At 39.1% G+C, this 14,629-nt stretch overlaps 1 protein-coding gene across 2 annotated transcripts in view; it reads left to right on the forward strand.

Annotated features, from left to right (window-relative positions):
• Window positions 1–7,739: 7,739 nt before the first annotated feature.
• The window catches only part of CtsF (Cathepsin F), a 45,891-nt gene continuing 39,001 nt past the window's right edge, over window positions 7,740–14,629 (forward strand). The window contains exon 1 of one of the 2 annotated variants that reach the window (XM_067786829.1): window positions 7,740–8,060. In XM_067786829.1, the coding sequence (XP_067642930.1) occupies window positions 7,965–8,060 (96 nt within the window). In that variant the 5' untranslated portion in view covers window positions 7,740–7,964. The remainder of the gene's footprint in view (window positions 8,061–14,629) is intronic. The other variant, XM_067786838.1, reaches the window with a different exon arrangement.

The following is a 14,629-nucleotide window of genomic DNA, read 5'->3' on the forward strand; positions in this document are numbered from 1 at the left end:
TTATCGCTGCAGTACGCAGACAAAAGGGACATTAGGACTTTAGAGCACCAACTGAATCAGCTAGCTCAGAGAGGTTCAAAACTAGATGATTTCTACGCAACGGTCAATCATCAGTTGTCTCTAATAGTGAACAAAATCAAGTGCGATGACTATAGCCAGGAAACCGTGTCGGTCCTTGTGGAAACGTACCGTAACAGGGCACTCGATGTTTTCATACGGGGCCTCAGTCCAGAATTGTCACGTATTCTTATAGTGCAGAAGCCAAAAACACTGCCAGAAGCGTACACGGCCTGCCTTGACATCCAGAACCTAACGTTAAGGAACACAATAGTCCATGCAAACACTCCAAATAGAGTAGTTGTCCCCACCAATATCCTGTCGCAAGTTACTCAGAGATCACCGTTACCTCCTCGATCACGGTCTACATACAACTGGACGAATCGGAACAATACTCAAGGGAATGGCCGGTCATCCTACAACAGATTCCAAGGCAATCAAGGGACGAACACCGCACCTCCTGCTAGACCCGCAGCCCCAAAACCTGCGGAAAGAATGGATGTCGACGACAGTGTTCAAACCAGACAGGTGAACTACATGAACCGACCGACGAATAACAACGCCTTCAAAAGGGGACCTGCATCATCGATTGAAAAGATGCCCAAACAGCAGAGGCTCTACAACATGGAAGCCAACAGCGCAGATGTAGAAAGCGGACCTTCGACGTATGCTGAATCGACAGAAGACAACTTCCAGCAGGTAAGTTTTATGGCGGACAGGCCACCAGCCTATTTCATATGAGGACTACCGCGCAATCCAGTATACCCTATCTCACTTGTTTGACACCAAACAAAGTATCCCTAAAGTTCTTAGTTCACACAGGGGTAAATAAAAATTGTATAAAACCTGAATTGGCAACTAATACAGTCCCAGTCAATCCACCTTTCTCAGTAACCACCGTAGCAGGACCTGTAGTAATAAACAAAAAAATCAGTGGGAGATTTTTCCAAAATACTGGTAACGAAGCTATGGTGACCTTTTACGCACTTCCTGGTTTAAGCTCGTTTGATGGGATAATAGGCGATGACACCCTCAAAGAACTGGGTGCCGTCATAGACAGGAAAAAACATGTCCTTACAATAGATCCCAATATAAGAATTCCGCTCAAAAACAAAGTCGTAGGAAGCCTAAATTTTTTCGAAACTGACGATATATCCGACGCAATTCTCCCAAGCCTAAAAGCCATGATAGAAAAGTATTCTCATTTGTTCGGTCCACTTAACATCAAATCAAATATTAAAACCACAGTTCGAGCTGAGATAAAGACTACAACGAATGAGCCCATATACACGAAAAGTTACCCATATCCTGCAAACATGAGGAAAGAGGTAGAAAAACAAATTACTGAGTTGCTTGAAGAAGGAATTATACGACCATCCAAAAGCCCGTACAATTCTCCTATTTGGGTAGTTCCGAAAAAACCCAAACCCTCTGGTGAAAAGCAGTATAGAATGGTAGTGGACTTCAAACGTCTGAATGCAGTCACCGTGCCAGACGCCTATCCTATCCCAGATATTAATGCAACGCTGGCCAGTTTAGGGAACGCAAAATATTTCACAACTATAGATCTGACCTCAGGCTTTCACGAAATCACAATGAAAGAAACAGATATACCCAAAACAGCGTTTTCAACAATGAATGGAAAGTACGAATTTCTGAGATTACCTTTTGGGTTAAAAAACGCTCCGGCTATATTCCAGCGAATGATTGATGACGTTCTTAAAGAGTATATAGGGAGGATATGCTACGTGTATATCGACGACATTATTGTCTTTGGAAAAAGTACCGACGAACATTTAGTTTAGAGATAGTGTTTAAACGGCTTGCGGATGCTAATTTGAGAGTGAATTTGGAAAAAACTAAGTTTATGAGAACGGAAGTAGAATTTCTGGGATATGTAATAACATCCGACGGGATGAAGGCAGATCCTTCAAAGGTCCAAGCTATAGAGAACCTCTCACCCCCAGAAACGCTTAAGGAACTAAAAAGCTTTTTGGGAATGACGTCGTATTACCGAAAGTTCATTCGAGATTACGCTAAGGTTGCTAAACCCTTGACCAATCTCACACGCGGTGAGAATTCGCAGGTCAAGGCAGACCAATGTAGAAGAGTGCGTATCAAAATGAATTCCGAGGCCCTTCAGGCCTTCGATACTCTAAAAAAACTACTCGTTTCCTCAGATATTCTCGCATTTCCAGATTTCGAAAAACCGTTCAACCTTACCACCGACGCCTCAAACTATGCCATTGGTGGGGTGCTATCCCAAGGAGAAACAGGGAAAGATCGACCCATCGCCTACATCTCAAGATCTTTAAGCAGAACAGAGGAAAACTATGCCACAAACGAGAAGGAAATGTTGGCTATAGTTTGGGCTCTAGACAACTTGAGATCCTACCTCTATGGGGCGAAAAAAGTTAGAATTTTCACTGACCACCAGCCTCTCACTTTTGCGTTAGGAAGTCGAAACTATAACGCCAAGTTGAAGAGGTGGAGGGCTAGAATAGAAGAGTATAACCACGAATTGATTTACACTCCTGGTAAATCGAATGTCGTGGCGGATGCTCTCTCCAGAATTCCATGCCAGGCAAACCATTTGACATCACCGTCGGAACCCAACGATGCACCAACAGAAGCTAGAAGTGACGAGGGGACAGCTCACAGTGCTGAACAGGATTCTTCGGACCTTATTCCACACGTTGAAGCCCCTTTGAACGTTTTCCGAAACCAAATAATTTTTACGGAGGGGAATGCAATGACTTGTGTTGAAAACCCACATCCAGGATTCACTCGTCATTATGTGAGACTAGACATAATTGAAAAGGCCAGCTTAACCGAAGCCTTGAAGGAACGCCTAAACCCAGCATTCATAAATGGAATAAAGATTCCAGAAAGTTACTTGCAACTCCTACAAGAAGTATATATAGAAAATAGGGAACAAATCTTGGAAAAGTATTATTTTCCCAAAATGGCTAGTAAGATAAAAAATTTCTTTTCTAACTGTGAAACCTGCCTTGCTAACAAGTATGATAGGCATCCGGCAGTACCACCGATAAAAGAGACTCCAGTGCCGAAATATCCATGCGAAATAGTGCATGTGGACATTTTTGAAATTCAAGGGGAGAAATTTTTATCTTGCATAGACAAATTTTCAAAATTTGCCAAGCTTTTTCACATTAAAAATAAAGCATCCGTCACTCTCCGCGCTAAGCTAGCCAAAGTAATACACTATTTCACAACTCCTAAAATGATAGTCACCGACAATGAGAGGGGATTTATGACTCCATTGGTATGTAACTACATAAGAGGTTTGGGAATCGAACTATATCAGACTCCAATTCAAAGAAGTGAAGTAAACGGCCAGATCGAGAAATTCCACTCTACAATTATTGAGATTTATCGGTGCCTCCGGAAAGGAATAAATAACGCTAGACCAAAGGAATTGGTGTATATTGCTGTCGATCGTTACAACACAACAATACACTCTGTAACGAAGAGGAAGCCTAGCGACATATTTTTCAACAGAACCGAAAGAATTAACTACCAAGGCCTAACCAACTTCAAAAGTAGGGTCCACAAGGAGATTAGGGAACAAATCAAGAGAAACCAGGAGTTAAGAAATCTCCGATTGAATAACAAAAGGAAAAGAGTTAAGGAATTTAGGCCAGGGGATGAGATTTACGTCAGGGATAAACAGATAAAATCAAAACAAAAGGCACTTTACAAAAAGGAAACGGTTGGACAATACAGTGACATTGCTCACAGACACTGGCAAAAGGATTCATAAAGCGCAGATAAAAAATACGCCAACATAAGGTAAAAAACAAAAAAAAAAAAAAAAAGATAATAAGGTCACCACGGTCAACAACAAAAAGATGTCCCAATAAGGGACCCAAAGATTTGAAATTCTATAGCACAGACGATGCCAAAAAGGCGTCAATTTCAAGATCAAAGATCTTTTCTATAACAAACCACATAAGCAATTAAAGAGGCAACATAAAATATTGCAAAAAACAAAAGAAAAAAAACAACAGAAAAATACAAAAAAAACAGAGGAAACGATTTTTCGTTTAAAAAATTTTTAATGAAGCAATATCTGCCCACAAAAATATTAATTACACGCTTAATAAAAGAGGCAAAATAAAAAATAAATTTTTTTCTTAAGAAGAAATCTACCCACAACAAAAAACTAATTATGCGCTTACTAAAAAGGCAAATTAGACAAATAGAAAAAATAGAAAAAAAAAAAAACACATAAAAAACTTTAAAGAAGGGGGTAAAGAGGAAACATTTCAGTAATTCTTAGAAATATTATCCTCTTTCCTCAGCTTCTTTACCACGAGTTTTTGTAAGGCGGCAGGATCCAAGGGTAGTAGCCTTTAACGCTACCTTTCAAACAAAAGTAAAGAATTACAAACTACCTCCCTTTCATATCCATGCTCTCGGATCCTGTGGACCTTCCAAGTACCACGATGGGTAGCCGGGGACGGTGGTAGGATATAGGAATACATTTAAACACATATATAAAATAATAAAATTCAAAAAAGCACACAAAAAATTTAATTTTTTTTAACTCTTCCCTTAGTGTGGAAAGATTTTTTTTATTATACAATAGAATGTTCTTTAAATAATAATAATAAAAGGAAAAAATACAAAAGAAAACACGATTTACATTATGTAACCATTTATTATTAGTTCACCGTCCCTGGGATAAATAATAAAAGTGCCTAAAAACAAAAAATGGTCAATACTAATCTTACCAACACTAATGAGTTTTTTTTTCTCTCCATAATGGAACACAGTTTATTTTTAATATCTGGCGTGTACGGCCTCAACATCTACAATTATCGCTCCCCACTGGTAACTATTGAGCACGGGCGTGGTTGGATCCTGAACGGACACTTCCGTTTAGTCCATGTGGTCGACCTAAACTACTTCAACACGGCTTTGGTCAAATTGATGGAGTCAACAGAGCACGATATTACAAGCAGGGCTGTGCGGACTGTGCTACAATTCCACCTAAATCAAACTAAGCTGCGTCTCGACGAACTACAAATAAGCAAATCACGAAGGGTACGTTCCATTGACTGGATTGGTTCAGCATGGAAGTGGATAACTGGGTCTCCAGATGCAGCGGATTGGGACTATATTCTTCGAAGCATGAATAACGTGATAATAAACAACAATCACCAGTACCGGGTCAACGAAAAACTATTCAACGGTACCCGCGAGGCAATCGAGAAAGCAAACGAAGCGATGCTCCACATTAACGCTATAAGCAATAACATTAGCGAGGAGAATATCGAACTTCTTGACCTAAGCAAAGTCCTTATCTTGAAGGAACAGGTGTCAGAAGTCGTCCAAGCGTGCCAAATGGCGAAATCTGGCGTAATCAACACAAATCTTCTTGATCGAGACGAGATTGGAGGGCTCATAATGGAGGAAGATTCCCTACCATATCAGAACACCATTGAAGCCATAGAGTACGGGTCGGCCTCCGTGTATTCAAACGGTAGCACACTTTTGTACGTACTCTCAATGCCAAAGGTAAAACCAGATGGCTACCGACTCCTAATAACACGGGCCGCTGTTATAAAAAGACAACACGTTGACCTCAGCTATAAAAAGATGCTAATAAACGAAGTTGAAACGTTCGGGGTGAACGAGGATTGCATCAGCAACACAACAATTTGCTCTCCCAAATCCCTGACTAAACTACGGCAAAACGGGTGCCTAGCTAGGCTAGTTAAAGGTGGCGATGCCAAATGCCGCTTTGAACCAGACAACACCAAAACCGTCGAGATGATCACAGACTCAACAATATTTGTTACAAACTTTGAAGGCCTATTACAAGGGAAGAACTACTCCACAACCCTAAATGGAACGTACGTCATTATTTTGAACAACGAAACAGTCACGGTGGGAAATCAAACATTCACCAGCAGATCAGTACGCACAGCGCAGGCCCTGCCACCGCCCTTGGTAAACATCACGAGCGAAGGACTAAAATTGAACCTTAACTACATTCACGGCCTGAGCATGGAAAATATTAATCAGCTTAAACAACTTGGCAATAATTTTCACTTTTCGCTAATTTTTGACGCTCTTGCCTTGGCCATTCTAGCAGCCGTATGCTACATTATCTGGAGAAAACTCACTACTACAATCAACTTTCCTAGACTAAATCAGGCCACAGATCAGGACCAGCCAAGCCATGCAAAGGATCCTTCTGAAAAAGGAGCTCATCTGCGGGACGCAGATGTTTAAAGGGGGGGGGGGGGGGGGTACTTAACAAGGGGGCAGACACACTTACTTGTAAGAATGTCCTGACACCACACTTCAGCAAACACAAGCAAAGCCAATGTAGGTAATTGATCCGATATCATATTGCGTAAGCAGACAAAATGCAATCCATGGGAACTGCAGCGTAAGCGATATGATATGCCGACAAAATGCAAGCCGTGTGATTCGCCACGCAAGCGATAAAATATTATTTTGGCCAATCGTGGGAAGTGCAGTGTCAGCAATTATGAAATCACTTAGATTAATGTAGAAGCTTAGAGCTTAGTTTAAGTTAATGATAAAGTCAGTCTGTTTTTGACATTGAACGAAAATAAATGGTAAATATTGTTAAGCGGAAAAACCTATTTTTATTTGGATCTTTTCAGGTTGCAATGGGGCCGCGGGGCGGCCCCCAACTTTAACTTTTTGGAGCCCTAGTCCTTGGGCTCCTTAACTTATATATTTTTTTTTATTGATGACATTACAATGCTGTGCTGCCACATAAACGAAAAAAAACCAATATAAATATTACCTTACCACCTTTCAGTTAATAAAGAAAAAGGAAAATATATATTTTTACTACTCATTTTGAGAAGTTGAAACACCCTTCAGCGTAGGCGGCCTTCGGCCGCGCTTATATAAAATAACCCTGGGCTACGCCATGCCAAGTCCGAATGTGTGGTATAACTGTGGCTACCGCCACGGTGATGTCCTTCTGCGTAGTACAACCTTCTGCGCAGGGTTATTTTTTATAAGCGCGGCCGAAGGCCGCCTATGCAGAAAGGTGTTCTACGTAGAATTACTGTGCATGGCGCAGCCGGTGTTGGATCCGCTAACATAACAATAAACATAAGAGATATAAGGTAATATGGAATGCAAAAAAGAGCTTTTTCAAATTTTTGGTAAATAAAGACTACAAAGGTTTAAGATATATATACATCAAACGAAAGGTATTTTTATAAGTTTTTTTCGATTCTGCACTTGTTCCGTTTTTTAGATGTGGCAGCACAGATTTGTAATGTCATAAAATATATATACGTATACACATATAAAAGTTGTATAGAAATTTGCAATCTTTAACAACAAATAACTTTTAAATTATAAGTTTGCGCACTTTAAGATATATATATTTGTGATCGGGAGAACTCCCTCTTTCATTTGATACCAAGTTAAACCCCGAACTCGGGGTGTGCTAAACTAAATCGCTGCCATAATTTTTGCTAAATTGTTGTGCTTGGATGAATTGCCTAATAAATACAAATACAAGAGCTGAGGAAATCCCTTTTAGCAAATTTGTTAAATTAATAACACAAAACAACGAAAATTCATTTCTTTCGCATCACTGGCTCCACCATGCAACCCTGCTGTTAAATCGGATTTGACTGAACACACACGTTTTTGTTTTTTCGCAGTCTTCTCGGAATTTTTTTGCGTCTGGTTTGCTTTTCTGTGTTGTACCAATTTGTGTTGAAATTGTGAAGTGAAAAATTAAAACGTAATCAATTGAAAAACGAAAATTAAGTGAAACTTGTTGCTGAAGAACTAAAACAAATTCATTTTTTAGTCGAAGTTGCGCTTAGGCAATTGCTCCTATTACCCTTTGGCAACTACCAACAAAGAAACGAAAAATGCGTCTCGCAGTCGGTGCCGCGGTAGCAGTTTTTGTGCTGTCGCTCCTGGCTGTGCATGTAGCTGCTGAGGAATCCAGCGCTGTGGAAACGGAGGTAGGCAAAATAATTTACGCTTTCGCTTTTATATTAACAATTTGCAATAGTCATTTAGGGACTGACAATTAATGTTCGATTTGAAACTCATGAGGGTACCTAACTTTTATATAAATGCAATTAACTAAAACCTATGAATGGACATTTTTTTTCATGTTTTGAGGATTAAAAAACGTTAAGAAATGACGGAACCTGTTATCCGATTTTAAGGGGCATAACTTATTTGTCCTTAATTAATCCTACCCTATTGGGGAGAGAAGTGATGCAGTTTTTAAAAAACTGACGGGTAGACTATACACTGATGTAATAAGGGGAGGGGTCGGGAGTGGTGGGAGGTGACCCCCACCTACAGGAGGCTTATAGTTTGATCACAAAATAGCCGTGTTTTTTAACACGCGCGTATACGTTTCGTTTGCGCGTGTTAAAAAACGCCTATCTTCGCTTAGATAATGCTTAGGAGACCCATCTAGCGGCTGTGGTAAAACAACTAGCTACAGCAACAGGGTGTACCGAAAAGCGGAGACGCAACGCTCTGATGGCCATAGGGTATAACATATAGCTGAATCAGTTGCGATGAATTGTGGACACACATATAATACATAGAATTAGTGTACAGGGTGAAACAAAGACACATATTTCAGTTACATCTGAGTATAATGCGTATTGAAATTTAGTAGGACAAAATTTATGCGCAGCAATTTCAGAGGTGTATTTATAGTTTGTCTCTTAGCAGTCAATATAAAGTTTAAGCGTAAACGGATATACGCGTGTTAAAAAACACGGCTAATATTGAAGTTACCAAAAAATGCAAGAAAACGTAGTGAATTGAGCAAATATGGTGCTACCAGACTTCAAAATATGTATAAATAAAAAACGACTAAATCTATTTTAATCGCGCCATTTTTTATTCCAGATTTTCTATTTTTTTTATGAAGTAAACGTAATTTTTTTTATAAAATCGCGATTTTTAATTACAAATTTTCTATTTTTTTATGAAATAAACGTAATTTATTACAAAAAAAAGGTAATAGTGCAGTTTACGGTACCCACCGAAATTTGGGCCAACATTTTCGAGTGAGGTATCAAAAGACGCGTACTCACGTCTAGATTAAGAATCCGAAGGCGGAAAATAAAAATTTTAACTCGTTCAAAAGATATTAACGAAAAACTGAAAAAAGACCCGCGGGTACCTCCGAAACCCGGGGTGGGATCCATAGTATTTTTGCGCAGAACACCTTTCTGCGTTGGCGGCCTTCGGCCGCGCTTATAAAAGTAACCCTGGGCTACGCCATGCCAAGTCCTGGTGTGTGGTATAACCGTGGCTACCGCCACGGTGATGCACAATTTTTTTTGTGGGTACAAACACAACAATAACCACATGAAAATCGCCAACTTCAACTGTAAATATCGGTAATAGTCTAGTTGAGGGGTCGACTGCTAATACGCTACCAAAAATATCAAGTGAGGTGTCAAAAGACGCGCATTAATCTCGAGAACAATAAGCCGAAGGCGGAAAAGAAAAATTTTATCTCTGTCCGAAGATATTTGCAGTTGAAGTTGGAGATTTCCATGTGGTTGTTGTTGTGTTCGTACCCACAAAAAAAATTGTGCATCACCGTGGCGGTAGCCACGGTTATACCACACACCAGGACTTGGCATGGCGTAGCCCAGGGTTATTTTTTATAAGCGCGGCCGAAGGCCGGTGTTCTGCGCAAAAATACTATGGATCCGACCCCCGGTTTCGGAGGTACCCGCGGGTCATTTTTCGGTTTTTCGTTAATATCTTTTGAACGCGTTAAAATTTTTTTTTCCGCCTTCGGATTATTAATACTGATGTCAAAACGCGTCGTTTGACACCTCTCTCAATATTTTTGGTAGCGTATTAGCAGTCGACCCCTCAACTATACTATTACCCAAATATCTCCGGACAGAGATACAATTTTTCTTTTCCGCCTTCGGATTATTGTTCTCAAGATTAATACGCGTCTTTTGATACCTCACTCGAAAGTTTTGGCCCAAATTTCGGTGGGTACCGTAAACTGCACTACTACCAAAAAAAATTAAAAGCGCCTCAGGCGAAAATTTGGAATAAAAAATCGCGCAGAAATTTTTTATAAAATATATGTAAATTATTTAAAAAAAAAGCGCCGTAGGCGAAAATTTGGAATAAAAAATCGCGCGATTTTTCTTTTTTCTTGCATTTTTTGGTAACTAATATTAAATTGTGATCAAACTATAAGCCTCCTGTGGGTGGGGTGGTGTTTTTAGAAAGGGGGAGTCACCCCTTTGCTCGGCAATCTTCGAGTATGCCGCAAAACATACTTTGTTCTACATGTCATCAGTAGTGTACTATTTCGTCTAACTACCCCAACCCTAAATGGCAACCCTACTCAAAAATGTCCCTATTGTAATGCGGATGAAATACCTTTCGTTTGATACCCATATCGGCAATATCATGCAATTTTTTAATTTCGAAATGGTGGCAACCTTGTGAAACATTCTGAGTGGCAACACCTAGGTAGAAAGTCTTAGAAGGTGATATATTATCTCTGTCCGAAATTTCATTTAAATCGGTTGAGCCGTTCCCGAGATCGTTCAGTTATACAAACATACAAATATACGAATACTAGCAGACCCGTCAGACGTTGTTCTGCCCTAAATTTGGTCTATATGCATACATTTTAATAAGCTTTTTCCGTCTAACTCTACCCCCCTGGAAGTGCTGCAAAGGAGAGTGCCTCCCTATGAACAGACAGTTTCACAAAGCTGGACACTAGCTTGATCTAGCCCTAAATCCAAGAGGGTGAATGGAAAATTTCCATGAGCACTTCGATGAGATCCAGCACCTGCCTTCACTGCCCTTGATCCAGACAAGATTTAGACCAAATCCCACAGAATATGCAAACGCATTTGCAATGACGCGCCCGCTCAAAATACAAAGATAGACTCACCCTGGCCCAACGTCGGTCTGGATACTGTAACAGGTTCATCTCTTACCGCGACAAGAGCAACAACAACAAACTCTTTCTTGTCCAGAATCAACACCGACATAAGTAATTCATGCCCTGCCTGCGAAGTACTTCTACATAACACCTACCATATTTCCAATTTTAATGTGGTACCTACGCCTCTAACACCATCTTTCCTATGGTACACCCCTGTTGAAACTGCTTCTTTCCTTGGACGAACAGTTTGGATGTGATATAGCACTGTTAACACAAGAACAATAATGCGGCAGTTACCCACCGACGTGTGCCGTACGTAAGGACGTTTGTCGTACGAAGCACGTTTGACCGAACTCTCAAGCCCGTAGGAATCAATGTGTGCGTCTGTGTACATGTACATAAGATATTTGTGTGTGTATTGTTTACAGATAAGCACTGTTGCCATTGACCATTTTGCATGTATGCTTATGGAAACATCAACTTTTTCCAATTTAATTTTTGATATTGTAAAAGGCCGGAATACTATTAAATAAGTATAAATAGATTAAATATTTATAATCAGCACTTTTACATAATTATTTCGAATTATTTTCACAATTTTTCAAACTTTAATTAGGCGTTTTTGCATAAAATTGCAAACGGTCAAAAATTAGCGCACAAAAGTTTACTAGGCAACTCTGTCTAGTGAGAGAGCGATCAGCTGACACGTTGTTACGGAAAAAATCAAAATTGTTTTGATTTCTACGTTCCGGGATACGTACGTACGGGCGTTGCACGTCGGTGAGTTTTCGTTTATATTGCACACTCATAAGATAGGTCGTGTCAGCTGACACGTTTTTTCTACGTACGTTCGTGAGTAACCACGGCATAATACCCTATGGCTGACCTACGGATATGAGACCTTCCTCTGTAAATAAATTTTCTCCACATGAAATTGCAGTTTCAACTCAACGCAGATATAAACAATGTTATAGATTAGATTGATATTATATTATATTATATTATGCGCCCAAAAACTTCGTCGAAGACAAACAAGTCTACTATGAAAGGAAACTTCGACTAGTTTTTGAAGTATAGCATGGATATAGTATCAGGCCTGCAATGTGACTTAAATCTGTTGCACTTTCTCTTCATAATATCACGACCTAATTATTCTGCATAGCATTGAATACTTAAGAGAAAACGAATTGAGCGCAACATCTCAACTTTGCCGGAATGTAGACATATAGCACAGCGCTAGGCTGTTCCAAGAAATTCACATTCTTACTGTTGTTTAGTCGCCTATTACGACTCCACGGTAATAGTCTAAGCTCCTTAACCCGCTGTTATATACCGTCCGTTCTTGCAGGGGCTTCATCGCCCTATTGATAGTTTTCTGAAGTGTTTTTTGCCGAACCAAAAGTTCGGTGCCAATCCATAACTTAAAGGGAGTGCTGGCAACTAGAAAATGGATTTGCTAAATTGCATTATGCAATAATTGAAACAGTTGCGAATTAAATATTCTACGTTATCAGCAAAAATTATAATAAACCGAAAATAAATAAGCAAAGTTGAACTTATGGCATGTATTTGTGGTCAGGTGCAATAACAGATTAAGTCGACTTAACCATAACTTTATGGATTGCTTTGGTTATCATTGGTAACCAGTTTATGTCATGTCAATGCCTTCCTCTAAAACTGCTTTTGAACGGATATATTAATGTATGTTAAAATATAATGATGAATGGCTTCGGGAAATTAATTTAAAATATACAGCCTTGCTTAACTTTATCTCTTCTTATAAAAAATTTAACTGACCTGATTTGCTTACTTGCAATTCTTAAGCCATTTACGTTGTAGCATTTATTTATACTTTGTATTTGTACATATTCGCCTTTGTTGTATAATAATGTATATAATGGCCTGGCGATGCTAGCTGTGACTGAGCCCGAGACGACAAAATAAGGGGAAATTACCATGTAGGAAAATAAACCTAGGGTAACTCTGGAATGTGTTTGTATGACATGAGTATCAAATGGAAGGTATTAAAGAGTTTTTTAAAAGGGAGTAGGCCATAGTTCTATAGGTGGACGCCATTTCGCGATATCGCCATAAAGGTGGGCCAGGGGTGACTCTAGAATGTGCTTTTACGATATGGGTATCAAATGAAAGGCGTTAGTGAGTATTTTAAAACGGAGTCGGCCTAATTTATTTATGCATGTAATACCACGAACAGTATTCCAAGGGCTTTTGATTTCACCTTCAGAACTTTTTCACTTAATATGGAGGTGTCACACCCATTTTAGAAAGTTTTTTCTAAAGTTATATTTGCGTCAATAAACCAATGAAATTACCATGTTTCATCCCTTTTTTCGTATTTGGTATAGAATTATGGCATTTTTTTCATTTTTCGTAATTTTCGATATCGGAAAACTGGGCGTGGTTATAGTCGGATTTCGGCCATTTTTTATACCAAGATAAAGTGAGTTCAGATAAGTACGTGGACTAAGTTTAGTAAAAATATATCGGTTTTTGCTCAAGTTATCGTGTTAATGGCCGAGCGGAAGGGCAGACGGTCGACTGCGTATAAAAACTGGGCGGGGCTTCAACCGATTTCGCCCATTTTCACAGAAAACAGTATCTATGCCCCTACTAAATTTCAGAAGGATTGGTAAATTTTTGTTCGACTTATGGCTTAAAATTATTCTGGACAAACTAAATGAAAAAGGGCGGAGCCACGCCCATTTTGAAATATTCTTTTATTTTTGTATTTTGTTGCATCATATCATTAATGGAGTTGAATGTTGACATAATTTACTTATATACAGTAAATATATTAAATTTTTTGTTAAAATTTGGCTTTTAAAAAATTTTTTTTTAAAAAGTGCGCGTGTTCTTCATCCGATTTTGCTAATTTTTATATAGCACATATATAGTAATAGTAATAACGTCCCTGCCAAATTTCATCATGATATCTTCAACGACTGCCAAATTACAGATTGCAAAATTTTTAAATTACCTTCTTTTAAAAGTGGGCGGTGCCACGCCCATTGTCCAAAATTTTACTAATTTTCTATTCTGCGTCATAAGGTCAACCCCCTACCAAATTTCATCGCTTTATCCGTCTTTGGCAATGAATTATCGCATTTTTTCCGTTTTTCGAAATTTTCGATATCGAAAAAGTCGGCGTGGTTATAGTCCGATTTCGTTCATTTTAAATGGCGATCTGAGATGAGTGTCCAGGAACTGACATACCAAATTTCATCAAGATACCTCAAAATTTACTCAAGTTATCGTGTTAACGGAAAGACGGGCGGACGGACGGACATGGCTCAATCAAATTTTTTTTCGATACTGATGATTTTGATATATGGAAGTCTATATCTATCTCGATTCCTTTATACCTGTACAACCAACCGTTATCCAATCAAAGTTAATATACTCTGTGAGCTCTGCTCAACTGAGTATAAAAATGAGTACGACGCAGAAATGTGGTTTTTGAAACATCGTCCCTGTTACTACTTAAATAGGAGCTAAAAAAAAGAATGTGCTCTTAGGATTAAGAAATTGAGAAATCGTCTGGTAGGGACTGCACACGGTGGGTTTGACCGGCGAGACATACATATGTATGTGTACGTGTCACGC

Source organism: Eurosta solidaginis, chromosome 1 (genome assembly GCF_040869045.1).
Source record: "Eurosta solidaginis isolate ZX-2024a chromosome 1, ASM4086904v1, whole genome shotgun sequence".
NCBI classification, from domain to species: Eukaryota; Metazoa; Arthropoda; class Insecta; order Diptera; family Tephritidae; genus Eurosta; species Eurosta solidaginis.